Here is a 21,913-nt window from a genome sequence, read left to right as displayed (position 1 = left end):
TTTAAATCCCCTCCCTGTCCCTGCAACTTCCTCCAGCTTTACAAACCCCTCCTAAACTCTCCATTCCTCTGACTCTGCCCTTTGGTGCAGCCACCTTCCCTATGCTTTACCATTGGTGGCTGTGACTTATGGCTGCTGCTAGCGTAAATGTAAGGTAAGTGGGTCCTAATCGGGGATTGAATGGTCAAGGTCAGGTGCAGCAGCAATGGGGGAGGGTCAGCAGCAGTGGTGACGGGGTTGGTGGGGGTGGAAGCGGTGGCGGCTCCACATTCAAGTAAGTTACTTACCTTTTTGGTTAGCAGGCATTCATTAGGGCTGGTTGCCCTAAATGCAGCCAGTAATGGTGTTGGCTGCCTCAAGGCAAACCAGTCTTGGAGAGTGGACCTCACTCAGCCATTAGGTTCCTATTTGTATATGCAAAGGGGCTGACGCCTGCTGCAGGTATGGGCAAATGACATGACATCTGTTATATGTCCTTGCCTGATATGGCGCACTTCCGATTGAAACTGTGCACAGGCTTCCTGCCCGCCATACTGGGGCCTTAGTCCGAGTAGCGCCTGAAAATCGAACGCTGTGCGGACCAATTCCTGGGCAATTAAGTACATCCTTGAGTATGGCCTCTCTCCATGTCAATTTAATTCTTCCAAACAATTATTTATTTCCTTTTTTTGTGTAAATGTTTGAATCCTCTTTTACCAGGATTTGGAAAGCGTTATGAATACTGTGAATATTATTTTTTTTTTTTTCATTTTCAAATATTCAGTAGAATCATCGTATTATTTATGATCTCAAGGATTCAAGACCTGTTAGCAGTGTGACTACTGTAGGTATTTTACAATGATGCATAATAAACCTCTCAAAGAAAAGCCCACAAAGTCAAACATTTAGTGGGCAGCACGGTGGCATAGTGGTTAGCACTGTTGCCTCACAGCGCCAGGGACCCGGGTTCGAATCCGGCCTCGGGTGACTGTCTGTGTGGAGTTTGCACATTCTCCCCGTGTTTGCGTGGGTTTTCTCCGGGTGCTCCGGTTTCCTCCCACAGTCCAAAGATGTGCGGGTTAGGTTGATTGGCTATGATAAATTGATCCTTAGTGTTAGGGGGATTAAATACGTGGGGTTACGGGGATAGGGTGGGATATGTGTTGATGTAGGGGTTACGGGGATAGGGTGGGATATGTGTCGGTGCAGGCTCGATGGGCCGAAATGGCCTCTATCTGCACTGTGGGGTTTCTGTGATTTCTGTGATTCTGTGATTTATTTTACATGAATGTAAAAAAACATATAAAATACATTTACACATAATTAAAAATATTAGCAGTAATTTTGAAAATATACCATTCTCATTAAAAGTATTTAAGCTACCAAATGTGACCTGTAACATTTAAAAATTGGGTTATGTCTTTAATGCATCATAAATAAATTGAGACTAGCTAGGCATTTGTATGCCATTGATAATCTTAGCACAACTAACAAGACCCATTTTCATGTACAATTTATAGTGCAGTACTGAAAGCTTCTACCTACATACAAACTACAACAAAAAATGTAGGTACATTTACATTGCACTACACATATTGCTATCTTTTGCATATCATTGCACTACACATATTGCTATCTTTTGCCTATCACTGTAAAATGTGATTATTTTAATGACATGTGCATTGTCCTTGGAAACATATTTCAGATTTTGAATGAAACATTATAAATGAATGTCAAGTTATGCCACAAATAAGTTTATTCTTACAAACCATGTATTATATTATTATATACACGTTTATAGTTTGAGACACTCCCGCTTACACTAACACCATTTCAATTATATTTTTAACAGTCCAAGCTGTTTTTTTATGAACATCGACACCAGTTTCTGTGGACGCTGTTGGTACTCGAGCAGAACTTCGTGTGGCGTTGTAATCTGGTCACCATCAAATCGATTTAATAAAGCCACACAGACAACGGCAGCTGAGAGAGAAAAATATATTTAACGATATACTTGTCTCACTTTTTTAAAAATGACGATTTTGTGTAATTTCCCAAATAAGTGGAACTGGAATTATTTAGTATTTATTGTTTTGGATTGTATATAAAATATTTAATTGCTTACAATGTTTTGTACTTTTGTAGTGAACGTTATTGAACCATCTGAATTCAAAGTGCACTTAAACTTTATACAAAAGGTACACATAAGGCAGCTCGCCAGTTAAGAGGATTTCATTTCTGGGCCGCTGTGTCGCCGGCAGCGGCTCTCGGTAGGTCCTGGGAAAGCAGGGAATCGATCGAGAGGTTTGGGTGATTGGGAAGAACGGGGGCGAGTGGGAGAGGGCTAAGCACGGAGAGCAACAGGCTTCGGCACTGCAGTGTACTCGGGAGCGATACAGAGGTCTTTCTTGATCCCAGCGGCTTTCCATTGGAAAAGCGATAAAATCATTAGCCCTGGCAAACAAGACCTCAGTGACCTGATGTATGTAACAGGAACCTTCAAATGGTGTGACGCATGCATCTGAAGGGAGCAGTCTTCCCTCTGACTGGCCGCTGCCACTTCCTCAACTGTTTCCGTTAAGTGTGAAACGTTTTTATCCAGAATTCCAGTTCCTTAATCTGCTGCTGTTCCGGATGTACCACGCCTATAATAAACACATTCCCTGTGCATGCCTAAATTGTGCAGGGAATGCGGCACGGATATGATAATGAGCTGACCGTACAATATACAGAAAGGTCCACTCCTCCTGTTGTCAGCATGAACATTATGCGCTTTTCAGCAGTTCTGCCACAACTGTGGTAAGACCACAATATTTTAGCCTAAAAAGTCTGGGAATGTAGAAAAAATGTCTAATAAAAAGCACTTTCCAGAAAATAAACTTTAAACATTGCAAATACAACTGCTTGCAAAGCCTGCACTTTAAGAACTCCTTGGCCCGTGGAGCTTCTCTTACTCCTACTTCAAAGGGACACACAAGAAAAAAAGAGCAAATCTGGGTCAAATCCCACAAAAAAGTGTTAGGTTTTATCTTATTTTTTTATTTTCCATGTAACCTGGAGCCTTAATGAGGCTATGGCATGAAAAAGGTACAAGCACTCTGAAACACAAAATGCAACAGACCACAGAATTGCAGCTCAGTAGGAAACAAATGCACCGCCAGCTTTCCCAATCCTCTGATCGCCCTGCACCTGTCGCACACATGCTCTCCTGATGCGCAACTTAAAATCTACCCTCAGAGTGACAGCAGTAATACTTTTGAGCTACTAGCTGAAAATAAAAGGTTCAGTTGCATTAGCTTAACAGACCTAACATAAAATTTTAGCAAAGGACAAATTGCTTGACATTTATGTGTAAAATCAAGGTTGCTTTCTGCTTCCTCTTATCCAAGGCTGTTTTTCATTTTTTATTTACTGGTCTTTGGAGTAACATTTCCACCTTGGGAGTAAATCACTTTGCCCATAGATTGATACCCACAATAATAATTTACACAGGTAAGTTTGAGTCTGTGGCCAATGTGAGAAATTCTAGCTTGCCTTTAAGAAAAAAATCACATGTCCTAAAACCAGACAATTTGATATCTTAGTTTAATGGCTTTGTTGGAAGAATTAATTGAAAGACCGATATTCAATAGAGAAAAAAAAGTCAAAATGTAAAAAAGGAATCAAACTTCAAGGCTTCAGGAATTTAATAACCAGGAACTGATAATCTCCAAAAAGAAATATCTGAAGTATCATGTTTTTTTCCCATTTTCTCAAGGCAATAGATAAGAATGTGCCAGCGAATCCTGTGTCTACAAATCTTGAAGCAATGCTTACCTTTTAGATCACAACTATGGCACATAGCAGCAAAGACAGTGGACTCCATTTCAATGTTTCTGACACCAGCTTTATATGCTTTTTTTAAATATTCCAGCTTCTCTTCATTAGAAAATGAACATAAAGCACCATCCAAACGTCCTTGTCCTGTATCAAAGAAAAGAAAAAATATGATTTTGTCAAGCATTTGCAATTAATTTGGGAAAATTAGCAAAGAATTCTTTCAATTAAAACAATTATGTTGTTCATGCGATTGAGGCTGGGTTATACCTCCTCTCTGTGCTATAATGTACCACACGGCTTTTGGAGGTAGCAATGTTATATTGTTATATTTTTATGTAAAAGTTGTTGCTTATTTAGTACAGGTTTCCAAAACACATCCAGTGATATTTTTTCATGTACCTTCATAGAAATCATGGGTGCACATGGTGTTTCCAATGATAGTAGGATAGTCAGCAATCTCTCTACCACAGTTCAGTAATTCTTGTGCTAGATCCTTGTCCAATTCGGTGCTTCGAGTAATTACTTTTCCCAGAATCACTTGTTCAAACTGAGGTTGGAAGAATGAATCTACAGCGGTACCTGTAATAACCACAGTCCCAGGATCCAAACCTGCAGAACGAACATCAGTTCTATAATAAAATGCTAAATAAGACATTTATGGGTAAAACTTGGGTAGCGCCGCTTTGGGGGCCCTAATTTTAGCGTCCCAAAAAAGTTAGCGCCCCCGTGGCCGATTTTCCCAGGTAGCGCCCCGAGAGGGAGGAGGAGCGCTACTGGAAGCGCCCCACGTCCCTCTTGGGGCACTATGAGCCAATATGCACTGCAGCACGTTGCGCTGCGGTACTGCAGGCCATCCTCACCTTATTAAAGGGGAGGAGCATGGCGCAGCGCATCCCGGCACCCAACTGGGCCACCAGGGATCGGGAGTGCCGTCAAACAAGCCCGGCACTCCCGGAGAGCAGCCAGCACCCTGTGGTGGGGGGGCGGGGCTTCACGGGGGCAGGTGCTGGCAGGCGGCCAGCAACAAAAATGTTGCCCGCCACCTCCCCTTTAATTAGCGCCACCCCGGTCGCAGGTAGGCCCCCCCCTGACCCCGGCGGACATAGCGTCCGGTGGTAAGTCGGGGGGTGCCACCCAATATTACAGCCGGGGTGCGAGCATGGCGCTAATTCATCACGGTGATGAATTTCGTGGGAGGCATTAGCAGCACCACGCCCAGGCGCTAGTTGATTTGCGCCCCATTAGCACCCTCAAATCAACCGAATTTAGCCCCCTTAATATTTTAATAGAGAACAGACCTCTTGCATTATGTCACACATGATCACTTTTTCAGGTTAAATTTGACAGGTGAAGTGCTCAGCGTGGAATCCATCTAAATAGGGGCACAGCTCAGAGATAGGTTTCACGGCCCACACTCCAGTCTAGTGAGGCTCTAGATGAAGTGTAAATGGCACTGGCAGAATGAAAGACAGCTGCCATGTGGGAAAGAGAAAAATATATATAATAAATAAAATAAATGGAAAAAAAAGGATGGGGCAGAGGTTATGGTCTGAAATTGTTGAACTCTATGTTGAGTCCAGAAGGCTGTAAAGTGCCTAATCGAAAGATGAGGTGCTGTTCCTCGAGCTTACATTGAGCTTCATTGGAACACTCTAAGAGGCCGAGGATGGTGAGGTCTGAGTGGGAATGGAGCGGAGAATTAAAGTGACAGATGACTGGAAGCTCGGGGTCACCATTACGGACTGAATGGAGGTGTTCCACAAAGCGGTCACCCAATCTGCATTTGGTCTCCCCAATGTAGAGGAGACCGCATCGTGAGCAGCGAATACAATATACTAAATTGCAAGAAGTACAAGTAAATCGCTGTTTCACCTGGAAGGAGTGTTTGGGGCCCTGGACAGTGGAAAGGGTGGAGGTAAAAGGGCATGTGTTGCATCTCCTGCGCTTGCACAGGAAGGTGCCGGACGAAGGCGAAGGGGTGTTGGGGGGTGATGGAGGTGAAGGGGTTAAAATGAACCCTCTCAGAATTCAGACAGCTGAGGTAACCACTAATTAAGTGGTGCCAGCAGAATTAAAATCAGAACAAAGGAGTGGGGGTCATGTGCAGATGAGCAAGAGCTAAAATGAACCAGGTGGCGATAAGAAGCTTCACAATAACAACTGACTTATGTGAAAAAGCAGAACTAAAACAATACAGACTGGAAAAGTGCTACTTTCTTATGTGAAAAAGCAGAACTAAAACAGTACAGACTGGTAAAGTGCTACTTTCGCAGGTCTTGTACAAGGACAGTGTGCAGAAGATAAGACGCAGCTGTGGGACAAGACAGAATGCGTGTGTTTAATGTAAAAAGAACAGTCTAGAGGCTTTCTGAGTAAGCGATAAGAAATGTGCTGCTTTAGCTAAATTTATAGACACAGCAGAATATAGGGGTCGTGGGAATTTGACCTGTGACCAAAGGCATAGTAAGATGTAACTAACCTTTAACCACACAAGCATGACTAATACTGAAAAGAATAAATAAGCCATACGTGATCAGATGATTATTGTAATACAATGTGATTGGATGAAAATGGAATAAAAAGCTGTACCAACCAAGAGAGAACGAGAAGGGTATCACTAGACCGCGGGGTCTATGGTCTTCTCCCAGAACGTTCTGTTAATAAACTGTGTACTTTTACTTTAAGTCAGACTCGAGTGAATTTATTTTTCACCAACAAATTGGCGTAGTCGGCAGGATGCTATGGAACTGAAAGACTGCCCGTACCAGTGAACCCGGACGAGAAGTCAAATTTTGACCGTCCAGAAATTGAGTCATCTGGGAAGGCGGAGGGACAGTGCCGTAGCATCACGAATCAAGTGAAAGTCTGTAAGAGGTGAGAGAACACAGTTTTGTGAGTGTGGATCGCATGAACTAAGTGAATACTGTGTAGCAATAGAGGTCGCGAAGGAATGAGTGATTGACTGATCAACAAGGACAAGGAGGGTGCCTGTCTCATTGACCCTAGCCTGAGCTGGAATTAAGAGGGCGATTGGGCCCCACGTGATGGCCAGGATCAAGTAGGCTGAGAGACTCCAAAGTACCCTGGGATCGTGAAGTCAATGAATATATGTGTGCTTAATTGTGATTAATTAACCACTTAAAAAGTATTTTACGACCACCGGGGGTTATTAAAGGTAAGACGGAGGGGAGAAATCCCAGGTCACGGACGTACCACGAATAAAGACAGGATCACGGCAAACCCGCACAGAGAAACGCAGCAGAGTAGGTAAGACTGATGTAGGACTGGATATGGCGTCGGGGAAAGAGATGGAATGGGGATCCCCTGGGTCCCTTACCAGGCTCTATGCAGACGACCGGAAGGGTTTGATAGACAAGATGAAAAAGGATGGATGGGATCCGTCTAAGGTACCAGTGTACCAACGAGAATGGTGGGAGACACAAAAGGGAAATAATGGAAGCCGAAAGGTTTGGAGCTATAATGTTCCCTATGTATGGGGTAGACAGAGCAATACAGGAAATAAAGCTAGTGGCGGACATATTGGAACAAGTTGGAAACGATACAGCGGAAGCCCTGGTAGAGATGAGCGCAGAAATGGTGGCCATACAAACGGCAGCTCTCCAGAATAGAATGGCCCTTGCTTATCTACTGGCTAACGAGGGCGGGACATGCGCAATGATCGGCGCTGAGTGTTGCACTTATATCCTGGACAGTTCAGAAAATATAACTAGTCTGGCTGAGCACATACAAAAGGAGGTGAAGAAATTGCATGAAACCCCAGGGGAAGGCTGGTGGAGTTGGCTATTTGGAGGATCTTGGGGTTCATATCTGACGCATGGACTTATAATTGTTATTATAGTTGTAGTATTATTTTGTGTTATGATGATGGTTTTGAATGTATGTTGTAGGGCAGCTGTGTCCCGAATAATGCCGGTTGCTATAGTTGATATAATCGATATTGAGCCAGAAACCGAACAGTTAATGCGGGATAATGAACTGATAGAGATAGGAACATACATGTAAAGTTCTTTGGTATTTGCACAGACTACCACGCCTAGCACAACAAGATAGACAGAGGGGAAAGACGAACTTAGGTACTAAGTTTAGGCCATCAGTATAGGAGTAATCCCGGGGATGGTAAAAGTGGAAAAGAAGTTGGTATCCCTAGCCAAAATCTAAATTTGGTGCGGGACCAACAGGAGGGACTGAAGGGGTTAAAATGAACCCTCTCAGAATTCAGACAGCCGAGGTAACCACTAATTAAGTGGTGCCAGCAGAATTAAAACCAGAACAAAGGAGTGGGGGTCATGTGCAGATGAGCAAGAGCTAAAAGGAACCAGGTGGCGATAAGAAGTTTCACAATAACAATTGACTTATGTGAAAAAGCAGAACTAAAACAATACAGACTGGAAAAGTGCTACTTTCTTATGTGAAAAAGCAGAACTAAAACAGTACAGACTGGGAAAGTGCTACTTTCGCAGGTCTTGTACAAGGACAGTGTGCAGAAGATAAGACGCAGCTGCGGGACAAGACAGAATGCGTGTGTTTAATGTAAAAAGAACAGTCTGGAGGCTTTCTGAGTAAGCGATAAGAAATGTGCTGCTTTAGCTAAATTTATAGACACAGCAGAATATAGGGGTCATGGGAATTTGACCTGTGACCAAAGGCATAGTAAGATGTAACTAACCTTTAATCACACAAGCATGACTAATACTGAAAAGAATAAATAAGCCATATGTGATCAGGTGATTATCGTAATACAATGTGATTGGATGAAAATGGAATAAAAAGCTGTACCAACCAAGAGAGAACGAGAAGGGTATCACTAGACCGTGGGGTCTATGGAAATGGTAACTCTGTTTCTCTCTCCACAGATGCTGCCTGACCTGCTGAGTATTGCCAGCATTTTCTGTTTTTATCTCTGGTAAAGCTATTTGACGTAACAGCTCTGATTTTCTAAAACCTTGACTTATTGTGAGCAACACCAGAGAAAGTTGCTAGTATTAATTTTTAAAAATTGTGTGTTTTTGAGTAAGAGTATGGCCAATAGTAATTATGTGACTTTACCAAGCTGAATATCACTTTCTAGCAATCCCATTGGTCAACAGTAATCACTTTCTAGTCCATGGAAATTTAAGGTAATTTAAATTTTCCACTGCTGTCTCAGTGGAGATTAAATAACAGCACAGAACAGGCATCATTATTTAGACCTTTCTGGACTGTATGCTTCAGTGCTGCATCATGTTACATTTACCCACCCACTGAGCTAACAAGCCAGTTGCTATTTTAATGTTACAAAATGGATCAGCTGTGCTTTTTGTTCTGTGCAATTGAAACAGTCTGTCACACTGGTTATACGAACTTGTTATTTTTTTTACAGAAAAAATAGGAGCTCCATTCTACCCTTATCTCACTTTCTATTAGGCCTCCTCAGTATATCCCCAATACTCTCCTGTTCTGTTTATAGGAGGAAGCTGGAAATTTGATGCACACTGTAGAGGCAAAAATATCTTCCTGCTAGAACAAATTTTGTTAGCACCATCATGCCAGGGGCATATTTTGCCAGTGTCTCTGTTGCCATCTAATTTATTACCAACTAGCTGGAGTACCCAGCATTGCCGAGGGAAATGAAGAAACCTCCGCCATGTTTATAAAACTGTTTATGAAACTGTTGGGATTGAAGAACTCTTCCTAAGCACCCAGGAGGTGGTTCTTCAACTTCGTTTTTTGTTAATGCTGTGTCCAAGTCTGTTACGTTTTTTTGAGGGCATGCTGTTATGAAAAAAGAACAAATAATTTTTATATATATAAATGAGTTTGTCTGTCTGTGTGGGAAGGAGAGAGAGAGAGAGAGGGAAAGAGAGAGAGAGAGGGAAAGCGAGAGGGGGAAGGAGAGAGAGAGAAAGGGGGAAGGAGAGAGAGAGAAAGGGGGAAGGAGAGAGAGAGAGGGGGGAAGGAGAGAGAGAGAGGGGGGGAAGGAGAGAGCGAGAGGGAGGAGAGTGGGGGGGGAAGGAGAGAGAGAGGGGGGAAGGAGAGAGAGAGAGGGGGGAAGGAGAGAGAGAGAGGGGGAAGGAGAGAGAGAGAGGGGGGAAGGAGAGAGAGAGAGGGGGGAAGGAGAGAGAGAGAGGGGGAAGGAGAGAGAGAGGGGGGAAGGAGAGAGAGAGAGGGGGGGAAGGAGAGAGAGAGAGAGGGGGGAAGGAGAGAGAGAGGGGGGAAGGAGAGAGAGAGGGGGAAGGAGAGAGAGAGAGCGAGGGGGGAAGGAGAGAGAGAGAGAGGGGGAAGGAGAGAGAGAGAGAGGGGGAAGGAGAGAGAGAGAGAGGGGGAAGGAGAGAGAGAGAGGGGGAAGGAGAGAGAGAGAGGGGGAAGGAGAGAGAGAGGGGGGAAGGAGAGAGAGAGAGGGGGGGAAGGAGAGAGAGAGAGAGGGGGGAAGGAGAGAGAGAGGGGGGAAGGAGAGAGAGAGGGGGAAGGAGAGAGAGAGAGCGAGGGGGGAAGGAGAGAGAGAGAGAGGGGGAAGGAGAGAGAGAGAGAGGGGGAAGGAGAGAGAGAGAGAGGGGGAAGGAGAGAGAGAGAGGGGGAAGGAGAGAGAGAGAGGGGGAAGGAGAGCGAGAGGGGGAAGGAGAGAGAGAGAGGGGGAAGGAGAGAGAGAGAGGGAAGGAGAGAGAGAGGGAAGGAGAGAGAGAGGGGGGGAAGGAGAGAGCGAGAGGGAGGAGAGAGGGGGGGAAGGAGAGAGAGAGGGGGGAAGGAGAGAGAGAGGGGGGAAGGAGAGAGAGGGGGGAAGGAGAGAGAGAGAGAGGGGGGAAGGAAAGAGAGAGAGGGGGGAAGGAGAGAGAGAGAGGGGGAAGGAGAGAGAGAGAGAGAGAGGGGGGAAGGAGAGAGAGAGAGAGAGGGGGGAAGGAGAGAGAGAGAGAGGGGGAAGGAGAGAGAGAGAGGGGGAAGGAGAGAGAGAGAGAGAGGGGGGAAGGAGAGAGAGAGAGAGGGGGGAAGGAGGGAGAGAGAGAGGGGGAAGGAGAGAGAGGGAAAGAGAGAGAGAGAGAGGGAAGTAGAGAGAGAGGGGGAAGGAGAGCGAGGGAAGGAGAGAGAGAGGGAAGGAGAGAGAGAGAGGGGGAAGGAGAGAGAGAGGGGGGAAGGAAAGAGAGAGAGGGGGGAAGGAGAGAGAGAGAGGGGGAAGGAGAGAGAGAGAGAGAGAGGGGGGAAGGAGAGAGAGAGAGAGAGGGGGGAAGGAGAGAGAGAGAGAGGGGGAAGGAGAGAGAGAGAGGGGGAAGGAGAGAGAGAGAGAGAGGGGGGAAGGAGAGAGAGAGAGAGGGGGGAAGGAGGGAGAGAGAGGGGGAAGGAGAGAGAGAGAGGGGGAAGGAGAGAGAGAGGGGGAAGGAGAGAGAGAGGGGGGAAGGAGAGAGAGAGGGGGAAGGAGAGAGAGGGAAAGAGAGAGAGAGAGAGGGAAGTAGAGGGAGAGGGGGAAGGAGAGCGAGGGAAGGAGAGAGAGAGGGAAGGAGAGAGAGAGAGGGGGAAGGAGAGAGAAAGAGGGGAAGGAGAGAGAGAGAGGGGGGAAGGAGAGAGAGAGAGGGGGGAAGGAGAGAGAGAGGGGGAAGGAGAGAGAGATAGGGGGAGGAGAGAGAGAGGGAGCGAGGGGGAAGGAGTGAGAGAGAGGGGGAAGGAGAGAGAGAGAGGGAAGGAGAGAGGGAGAGGGAAGGAGACAGAGAGAGAGGGAAGGAGAGAGAGAGAGAGAGGGAAGGACGGGGAAGGAGAGAGAGAGAGAGGGGGAAGGAGAGAGAGGGGGGAAGGAGAGAGAGAGAGGGGGGAAGGAGAGAGAGAGGGGGGAAGGAGAGAGAGAGAGGGGGGAAGGAGAGAGAGAGAGGGGGAAGGAGAGAGAGAGAGAGAGAGGGGGGAAGGAGAGAGAGAGAGAGGGGGAAGGAGAGAGAGAGAGAGGGGGGAAGGAGAGAGAGAGAGAGGGGGAAGGAGAGAGAGAGAGGGGGAAGGAGAGAGAGAGAGGGGGAAGGAGAGAGAGAGAGAGAGGGGGGAAGGAGAGAGAGAGAGAGGGGGGAAGGAGGGAGAGAGAGAGGGGGAAGGAGAGAGAGAGAGAGGGGGAAGGAGAGAGAGAGAGGGGGAAGGAGAGAGAGAGGGGGAAGGAGAGAGAGAGGGGGAAGGAGAGAGAGAGGGGGAAGGAGAGAGGGGGAAGGAGAGAGAGGGAAAGAGAGAGAGAGAGAGGGAAGTAGAGAGAGAGGGGGAAGGAGAGCGAGGGAAGGAGAGAGAGAGGGAAGGAGAGAGAGAGAGGGGGAAGGAGAGAGAAAGAGGGGAAGGAGAGAGAGAGAGGGGGGGAAGGAGAGAGAGAGAGGGGGGAAGGAGAGAGAGAGGGGGAAGGAGAGAGAGATAGGGGGAGGAGAGAGAGAGAAAAAGAGAGAGAGGGAGCGAGGGGGAAGGAGTGAGAGAGAGGGGGAAGGAGAGAGAGAGAGGGAAGGAGAGAGGGAGAGGGAAGGAGACAGAGAGAGAGGGAAGGAGAGAGAGAGAGAGAGGGAAGGACGGGGAAGGAGAGAGAGAGAGAGGGGGAAGGAGAGAGAGGGGGAAGGAGAGAGAGGGGGGAAGGAGAGAGAGGGGGGAAGGAGAGAGAGAGAGAGAGGGGGAAGGAGAGAGAGAGAGGGGGAAGGAGAGAGAGAGAGAGAGAGAGGGGGAAGGAGAGAGAGAGAGAGGGGGGAAGGAGAGAGAGAGAGAGAGGGGGAAGGAGAGAGAGAGAGAGGGGGAAGGAGAGAGAGAGGTGGAAGGAGAGAGAGAGAGGGGGAAGGAGCGAGAGGGGGAAGGAGAGAGAGAGAGGGGGGGAAGGAGAGAGAGAGAGAGAGGGGGAAGGAGAGAGAGAGAGGGAAGGAGAGAGAGAGAGAGGGAAGGAGAGAGAGACAGAGAGAGAGAGAGGGAAGGAGAGAGAGACAGAGAGAGAGAGAGAGGGAAGGAGAGAGAGAGAGAGGGGGAAGGAGAGAGAGAGGTGGAAGGAGAGAGAGTGAGGGGGAAGGAGCGAGAGGGGGAAGGAGAGAGAGAGAGGGGGGGAAGGAGAGAGAGAGAGAGAGGGGGAAGGAGAGAGAGAGAGAGGGAAGGAGAGAGAGACAGAGAGAGAGAGAGGGAAGGAGAGAGAGACAGAGAGAGAGAGAGAGGGAAGGAGAGAGTTAGGGAAGGAGATAGAGAAGAGAGGAAGACACCCCGGGGAAGGGGCTGGACTCAGAGCCCGGTCTTGGTGACCCGGAGCCCCCGTGCACGGCGCAGCGCCTCAGGCCCGGCCCGACTCACCTCAGCTGAGCTCCCGCTCAGTGTATCTGTTTTCCCGGTCCCGCGCTCACGGCAAGAGAGAGAGGGGGAAGGAGAGAGAGGGAGAGAGGGAAGGAGAGAGAGAGAGGGAAGAGGAGAGAGAGAGAGAGAGAGGGAAGGAGAGAGTGAGGTAAGGAGATAGAGAAGAGAGGAAGACACCCTGGGGAAGGGGCTGGACTCAGAGCCCGGTCTTGGTGACCCGGAGCCCCCGTGCACGGCGCAGCGCCTCAGGCCCGGCCCGAGTCACCCCAGCTCAGCTGACGCTCCGACCCGCCGCCGCTCGCCCGCTCGCTGTCTCTCGGGCCGCGCGGTTCTCTCTGTGTAGATAAATAGAAGAGAGAGAGAGAGAGGGAGGGGGGAAAGAGAGAGAGGGGGGGACGCACGGGTGTATGTGTCTCTGCGTGTGTATGCTCGCTGTCTCTCGGGCTCTCGGGCCGCGTGGTTGTCTCTGTCGATGTCTGTGTATCTGTTTTCCCGCTCCCGCACTCATGGCAGACGGCAGGATTAGGCCCCGCCCACACACGCCATGAAATGCCCCCCGTGACGCACCGTGCTTCCCCCATAGGATTGGTCAACTATCACGTCACTCAACGCTAATGAGTGGATTTTGTCCGTTTTTTTAACGTTTTTTGTATACTGTCTGAGCAATTTTTGCCTGACCAAAAAGTAAATATGCCTATGACACTCCCCTAATCATAAGCTTTCTTTTGATATAACATATGTGTAGGTACGCTCTATAACTTTTGAGTTAAGCACGGACATACACACAGACGGACAGACGGACAGTCCATTTATATATATAGATAGATATAACTGGAATTCACCACTAGAGTATAAGAAAGAAAGAACTTGCATTTGTATGGTGCCTTTCATGATGTCAGGCCATCCCCATGTACTCACAGTCAATGAAGTACTTTTGAAGTGTAGTCACTGTTGTAATGTAGGGAAGCATGAAAGCTAATTTGTGCACAGCAAGGTCCCATTAACAACAATGAGATAAATGACCAGATAATTGGTTGCAAGGTAGGAGACAGAAAATAGGGATAAAAAAAATGTGCTCTGATTGGCGGGATGTGACAAGTGGTGTTTCCCAAGGATCTGTACTGGGGCTTCAGCTTTTCATAAAAATTGTAAAAAAGTGTAAAAATTTTTTTTGCAGGGCTACGGGGAAAAAAGGGTGGGGGAGTGGGACTAGCTGAAGTGCTCTTGCAGAGAGCCGGCATGGGCTCGATGGGCCAAATGGCCTCCTTCTGTGCTGTAACTATTCTATGATTCTATATCAACGACTTGGATGAAGGAATAGAGAGTTGTCGATTATACAGAACTGTTAGGAGGCACAGTAGGTAGATGGGAACAGAAAATTACAAGGGGGCTGGAATAAAAAGGAGGACGTGATGCTTCAGTTGTAGAAAGCCTTGGTCATACCCCATATGGAGCACTGCGTTCAGTTTTGGACACAAAATCTCAAGCAAAATATATTGGCCTTGGAGGAGATACAATGCAGATACACCGGAATGACACCAGGGCGTAAAGGGTTAAATTATGAGGACAATTTGCATAAACTTGGCTCATATTCCCTTGAGTTTAGAAGATTGAGGTGTGATCTAATCAAGGTATTTAAAATGGTTTAAGGGATTCAGTAGGGTCGATACAGATAAACTATTTCTTGTGACGGGGAATCCAGAACAAGAGGGCATAATCTTAAAATTAGAGTTAGGCTATTAAGGAATGAAATTAGGAAGCACTTTTTCATACAAAAGGGTAGTGGAAATCTGGAATTCTCTGTGGAAGCTGGGGCAATTGAAATTTTCAAGACTGAGATCGATAGATTTTTGTTAGGTAAGAGTATCGAGGGATATGAAACAAAGGCGGGTTAATGAAGTTGTGGTACAGATTCAGCATTGGTCTAATTGAATGGCAGAATAGGCCTGAGGGATGGAATATGTTCCTATAATCTATTTTAGTGATGTTGGTTGAGGGAAAAGTGTTGGCCAGGACACTAGGAGAACTCCCTTACTCTTCTTTGAATAGCATCATGGAATCTTTTATGCCTAGCTAAGCGGGCAGACAGAGGAAGCCTCAGTTCATAAGCACTTGAATCTACAGTATCAACTTACTCGTGTTAGGGCAGCAGGTTAGGTGATAATCATCAAAATTCCTAAAAGCTGTTAGAACATATGCCTTATATGCCACAATCTTAATCTGCATTAAGATTTTGCTATTATTTGCAGAAAGACAAGAAAGACACTTCACCCCTTTTTAGCAAGATCTTGGAGCACGGTGTATAGGCTGAAATTAGCATCCATCAGAACCTTCAGGTACCAAATTTAATCAATAATTGGGACAGGTGATCCTTGAAGCTTCCAATCAATATCTTTGAGATCCCTTCTTGAGCCAAGTAAGATCATGAAACATAGAAACATAGAAGATAGGAGCAGGAGTAGGCCATTCGGCCCCTCGAGCCTGCTCCGCCATTCAATGCGATCATGGCTGATCATCCAAATCCAAATTCAAACCATACTTGGAGGCATCCACCACTACATCCAATTAGTTAGCTCATTGCTCAAGGTGGTGAAGAAATTGCATTGGTCTGCTACATCACAAAAGGAGCAATACAATATTTTCAGAAATGCTTGGAGACAGTTAAAGGCCATCCTGTATGATACCATCCCATGCATCATTCATGAACACATCAAATAGGATGGTGCCAGCGGATACCGTTGCCTCACTCCTCTTTTGAGAGAGATTAGTTGAATGCATCTCTCACCTACTCCATTGTGGACTTTGGAGCTGGAGTACACAAGAACAACAACAACTTGCATTTATATAGAACCTTTAATGTAATAAAATGTCCCAAGGCACTTCACAGGAACATTATCAAACAAAATTTGACACCGAGCCAAATAAGGAGATATTAGGACAGGCTTGGTCAAAGAGGTAGGTTTTAAGGAGTGTCTTAAAGGAGCAGGCAGGCTAGAGGCTTAGAGAGGGAATGCCAGAGACTAGGGCCCGGGCAGCTGAAGGCACAACTGCCAATGGTGGAGCGATTAAAATTGGGGATACACAACAGCCCAGAATTGGAGGAGCGCAGAGATCTCGGAGGGTTGTAGGGCTGGAGGAGGTTACAGAGATAGGGAGGGGTGAGGCCATGGAGGAATTTGAAAACAAGGATGATAATTTTAAAAATTGAGGAGTTGCAGGATCGGGCACCAATGTAGATCAGTGAGCACAGGGGTGATGGGTGAATGGGACTTGGTTCGAGTTAGGATACGAGCATCAGAGTTTTGGGTGTTGAGGGGTGGAAGATGGGAGGCCGGCTAGGAGAACATTGGAATAGTCAAGTCTAGAGGTAACAAAGGCATGGATGATGGATTCAGCAGCAGATGAGATGGGCAGAGACGGGCGATGTTATGGAGGTGGAAGTAGGCAGTCTTGGTGATGGAATGGATATTTGGTTGGAAACTCATCTCAGGGTCAAGGTTGCAAACGGCTGGTTCAGCTTCAGACAGTGGCCAGGGGGAGGTTTGGAGTCGGTGGCTAGGGAACAGAGTTTGTGGCAGCAAAGACAATGGCTTCGGTTTTCCCAATATGTAATTGGAGTAAATTTCTGCTGGACTGGATGTTGAACAAGCAGCATGACAAATCAGAGACCGTGTAGAGTCGAGCGAGGTGGTGGTGAGGTAGAGCTGGGTGTTGTCGGCGTTCATGTGGAACCAGGCGTGTTTTCGGATGATGTTGCCAAGGGGCAGCATGTGGATGAGGAATAGGAGGGGGCCAAGGAGAGATCCTTGGGGGACTCCAGAGGTAACAGTGCGGGAGTGGGAAGAGAAGCCATTGCAGGTGATTCTCTGGCTATGACATGATAGAAAGAATGGAACCAGTCGAGGGCAGTCCCACCAAACTGAACAATGGAAGAGAGGCGTTGGAGGAGGATGGTGTGGTCAACCATGTCAAAGGCTGCAGACAGGTCAAGAAGGATGAGGAGGGATAGTTTACCATGGTCACAGTCACAGAGGATATAATTTGTGACTTTGATAAGAGCCGTTTCCGTGATGTGGCAGGGGTGGAAACAAGAGTGGAGGGATCCAAACATTCAGTTGCGGGAAAGATCGGCACAGATTTGGGAGGCGACAACACGTTCAAGGACTTTGGAGAGGAAAGGGAGGTTGGAGATGGGGTGATAGCTTACAAGGACAGAGGTGTCAAGGGTGGATTTTTTGAGGAGAGGGGTGATGATGGCAGGTTTGAAGCATCCCAGATAAATCCAAAGATTTGGCTATACCTGTACTCCTCAACAATATATCTGGGTCCTATCCTATACTGGCCGGGTGACTACTGTGGTTCCTTGGAACAGTGAAACCTGCCAGACACCCAGCGGAGGCCCCAAAGGGTAAGTTAAAAACTTTTCTGTGTGGGGTCAGGAGGAGCACACTCGCTGAGCCCCACAAGGATAACCTGGGTTTCTGCCACCCTGGGTTCCCAAAACCCTGCTGAATTTCCCTCCCCTGCGACTTACCTGGCAGTGGTCTACAGGCTTCCTGATCTTTGCCTGCAGGCAGGTGTCCTGCTGTTTCTTTATGTTCATTCGGGTGGGCAGTTGGCCAATGGGATGTTAAAGAGGCCTGACAGATTTTAATGACCAGGTCTCCCACGGAGATCCCTGGGTGGGAAGTTCCGTGGCCCCCAACTGGCTTTTTGCCCGTGAGTTAAAATCCACTCTAAAGTCCCCTGTACCTGTGTTATGAAGAGGAGGAAAAGGAAAATGAGGCAGGGCAGTGGGATAGCAGGCTGGTGAGGCCTTTCTTCAGGACAGTGTCACCCAGGCTCCCAGACATCTGCGGAGACAGCTCACAAGGGACACATTACCTAGTAAAGTCCATGTCAACTGCTCAGGCCTGCCATTATTGTCATCCTTCAGCACTTACATTAACTCATTCATTTGCTGACACGTAGCTCTTCTCCACAACTACCAAGGCTTCCATTTGAAAAACATGCTTCTATTTTTTCTCACAGGCATTCCCTGACCGTACTCCACTCATTCTATACATTCCTTTCTTACAACTTTTTAAATCCCCTTGGTGCGCCATTTTGACCTCAACCTCCAACTTCTTGATGTTCCCTCGGTTACAAGAACCTTTGACATGGGTGGCTGATGCTTTCCAGCAGGAAAATTGAGGATTGAGATGACACTTGCTTGTCTTTTGTTGTGTACTGTTTTTCTCTTTAACAAGAAAATAGAGAGTGCAAAGACACTCTGCGTCGAATCGTGTAGAACTCAACCCAGGTGCCAGAAAGTATTGCTTAATGAGGTGATAACAGGCAGGAAATGAGATTATACCTATCATGTGGATTTTCTGCTGCATTAAGCTGAATTGCTCCTTTTAACACCACACTTCTGAGAAGATCCTATTGTAGATGAAGTGGCATATCAGCAACAGAAGAATTTATTGCTGGCCCCACTCCCTCACAGACTAGTCATTAGAGGACTCGAGAGAGAGAGAGCTTTGAATGGCAACACCCTGGAGCTACGAAGAACGTTGTGGCTTCTAATTAATTTATTAACTAGAAAGCCAACTTGCTACTTCAAGTGTACCTTGGCCAGTTGCATAATATACAGTATAGTCATGTCACAGTGCTTCTGCATGTAGTGTTCTGGATGTTTGAATTGCCTTATAAAACAGCTGAATGCTGCATGGTTAAGGTGGGAGTGCTAAAAGGCTAGCAGCTGGCAGTTGTTGATGCTAGGTGGTTTGGTAGCCTCGGCAGATATTATCCAGAGATTATCCCGTGGGGGATCCTGCTCCCATAGCTTGACAGCACAGGTAATTGCTGAACTCTGGATCCCTTGCCCTTTGAGGTTTGTGGTCTACTTCCCCTCAGCAGATGTCTCATTATCATAGAATGGTTACAGCACAGAAGGAGGCCATTCGGCCTGTCGAGCACTTGCTGGCTGTCTGCAAGAGCGCTTCAGCTAGTCCCACTCCCCAGCCCTTTCCCTGTAGCCCTGAATTTTTTTTTCCTTCAGCTACTTATCCAATTCCCTTTTGAAAGCCATGATTGAGTCTACCTCCACCACCCTTTCAGGGAGTGCATTCCAGATCTTAACCACTCGCTGCGTAAAAAAGTTTTCCCTCATATCGCCTTTGGTTCTTTTGCCAATCACCTTAAATCTGTGTCCTCTCGTTCTTGACCCTTCCGCCAATGGGAACAGTTTCTCTCTATCTACTCTGTCTAGACCCCTCATGATTTTGCACACCTCTATCAAATCTCCTTTCAACCTTCTCTGCTCTAAGGAGAACAACCCCAGCTTCTCCAGTCAATCCACATCACTGAAGTCCCTCATCCCTGGAACTATTCTTGTAAATCTTTTCTGCACCCTCTCTAAGGCCTTCACATCCTTCCTAAAGTGCAGTGCTCAGATTTGGACACAATACTCCAGTTGAGGCCAAACCTGTGTTTTATAAAGTTTCATCGTAACTTCCTTGCTTTTGTACTCTATGCCTCTATTTATGAAGCCCAGGATCCCGTATGCTTTTTTAACCACTTTCTCAACCTGCCCTGCCACCTTCAAGGATTTGTGCACATATACCCCCAGGTCTCTCTGTTCATGCACCCCCTTTTAGAATTGTACCCTTTAGTTTATATTGCCCCTCCCCGTTCTTCCTACCAAAATGTATCACTTTGCTCTTTTCTGCGTTAAATTTCATCTGCCACGTGTCTGCCCATTCTGTAGTGTATGTACCTTTAAGAGAGAACTACTTTTACAACTCCTGTATACTGTAGTACCGGCAGTGACCACACCTGTATATAAGCCTTGAGCATGCCTCTGTACTGTCAGTCTTGAGACTACCCTACTCCAGTAAACACCTGTTGATTGTTAAGTTACAGCCTCCGTGTAGTTATTGTAAAACATCATACTTTAAGAATCACGGATTCAACAGTGGCGACGAGGTCGATTCGAATCTACCTGCAACTCTGCATTTCCCTTCAAGGATTCGCTCCGGGAGGACGGTGGAAGAAAGTCGAGGCCAGAAGCACGGGCGTCGACCACGAGCAACCGCCCAGTCATCCGGCAGAGAGTGAACATCGCAGGGGAGGCTGTTGAGAGCCGGGCTTGGTTCCCCAGCCACGACGATCCAGCAACAGACTGGCAACAGGTACAGTGCAGACCCTTCCCGGACAGCGGCGGCTGGAGCCGACCGACGGCAGAGAAAAAGCCGAGCAGTGTCGACGGGGTAAGAGAGAGGGTAAAGCGTACAGGGCGCAGCCAGGGGTTGAAAACCGAGCGGCGTCGAGGAAAAACAAAACAGAGAGAGGGTAAAGCAGCAGCAGGGTTCAGGACCGAGCGACGGCAACGGGAAAGGCGCACAGGAGAACATGCAGAGCACAGCCAGGGCTCAAGGGCTGAACCGCGTCTGCGGGGAGAAGAAGGGAGAGCGCGGGAGACGCCATTGAGCCGCGGAGAAGAAGGGAGAGCGTGGGAGACGCCATTTTAGAAGCCGCAGCGGAGAAGAAGGGCGAGCGCGGGAAGAAAGGAAAGCGCGAGAGACGCCGTTTTGTGCCAGCGGAGAAGAAGGGAGAGCGCGGGAGACACCATTTTAGACAGTTAAATCACACTCAGGGATGCCGAAGAGTGGCAGTATCACTGCATTCGACAATGAAGTCGAAGATTGGGCGACATATGTGGAACGCATTGAGGTGTACTGCAGGGCGAAAAGTGCCAGATGCTAAGAAAGCACTGGTTTTGTTAAATTCCATGGGTGCAAAAACTTATGGGTTACTGCGAAACCTAATAACCCCTGAGAAGCCAGTGGATAAGAATTTCGAAAACATAGTGGAAATCCTACAGGACCACTTAAACCCCACACCGCTGCTGATAGCAGAAAGATTTAAGTTTCACAAAAGGAACCAGCATAAAGACAAAAGTAATGCTGAGTACTTAACGGAACTGCGCAAGCTATCGAAACACTGCCAGTTTGGAGTGGGACTAGCAGATACGTTAAGGGACAAGTTTGTGTGTGGGCTTCAAAGTGAAGGAACCCAGAAATGGCTTCTATCAGAAAAGGATCTTACGCTGGACAAGGCTTTCAGCATGGCAGCATCACACGAAGCAGCCGCACGGGGCGCTGCAGAGATACAACGGAGACCGCAAGAATATGGCACAATGAAATGTCATATGGAGCAGGGAAGTGTTATCGCTGCGGCAGAACAACACACGACCAGAAGGATTGTTGGTTCAAGGACCAAGTGTGAAGACAGTGTGGAAAAGCAGGACACATAGCAAGAGTCTGCAGGTCAGGGAAGAAAACCAGTAGCAAGAAATCTCCACAGGAGAAGTACAAAAAGGTACATAAGGTGATGGACAGTAGTTCAGACGAACAGAAAAGTGATACAGACTCCGGAAGCAAGGAGCTGGGTTGTCTGAAACTACATAAGGTAATCAAAATGGAGGATCACCAGACTATCTGGGTCACACTCAAGATAGACAGAGTCCAAGTGAAAATGGAATTGGACACTGGATCAGCCCTAACAGTCATAAACCAAAGGGACTACAAGCGGCTATTTTCACATGTACCCTTGAAAGCTACAGAGATTGTCTTGAAGACGTACACGGGGCAAAAAGTCTACCCCAAAGGAAAAATAAGGGTGAAAGTGATATACAAAGGCCAGGAAATACCTAAAATGGACCTATATGTATTGCCAGATGGAGGACCACCACTACTAGGACGTGAATGGATCCGGAAGATACAATTAGATTGGCATTCCATACAGGCACTGAAGGTTGAGGCCAAAAAGGATGACGACGTCACACCTGGACGACTGTCAAAAA

The 21,913-nt window shown here is 47.2% G+C and overlaps 2 protein-coding genes across 6 annotated transcripts in view; one reads left to right on the top strand and one right to left on the bottom strand.

The window, feature by feature from the left end:
- LOC147120432 (coiled-coil domain-containing protein 148-like) overlaps positions 1-2,106 on the top strand; it is a 152,181-nt gene extending 150,075 nt beyond the window's left edge. For all 3 annotated transcript variants that reach the window (XM_085986338.1, XM_085986339.1, XM_085986340.1), the window contains one exon: positions 1,832-2,106. The gene's annotated coding sequence lies outside the window, so the exon portion shown is untranslated. The remainder of the gene's footprint in view (positions 1-1,831) is intronic.
- The window catches only part of LOC147120431 (uridine phosphorylase 2-like), a 36,399-nt gene continuing 15,861 nt past the window's right edge, over positions 1,376-21,913 (bottom strand). For 2 of the 3 annotated variants that reach the window (XM_085986341.1, XM_085986342.1), the window contains exons 6-8: positions 4,198-4,407; positions 3,796-3,942; positions 1,376-1,962 (exon numbers count right to left, since the gene is read on the bottom strand). In XM_085986341.1, coding sequence (XP_085842467.1) covers positions 1,817-1,962; positions 3,796-3,942; positions 4,198-4,407 — 503 coding nt within the window. In that variant the 3' untranslated portion in view covers positions 1,376-1,816. The remainder of the gene's footprint in view (positions 1,963-3,795; positions 3,943-4,197; positions 4,408-21,913) is intronic. The other variant, XM_085986344.1, reaches the window with a different exon arrangement.

This window comes from Somniosus microcephalus, chromosome 4, assembly GCF_052327205.1.
Source record: "Somniosus microcephalus isolate GS21.2 chromosome 4, FLI_Smic_1.0, whole genome shotgun sequence".
In the NCBI taxonomy this organism is placed as follows: Eukaryota; Metazoa; Chordata; class Chondrichthyes; order Squaliformes; family Somniosidae; genus Somniosus; species Somniosus microcephalus.
The sequence above is the reverse complement of the archived record's forward strand: the minus strand, read 5'-3'. Positions and strand labels throughout refer to the sequence as shown.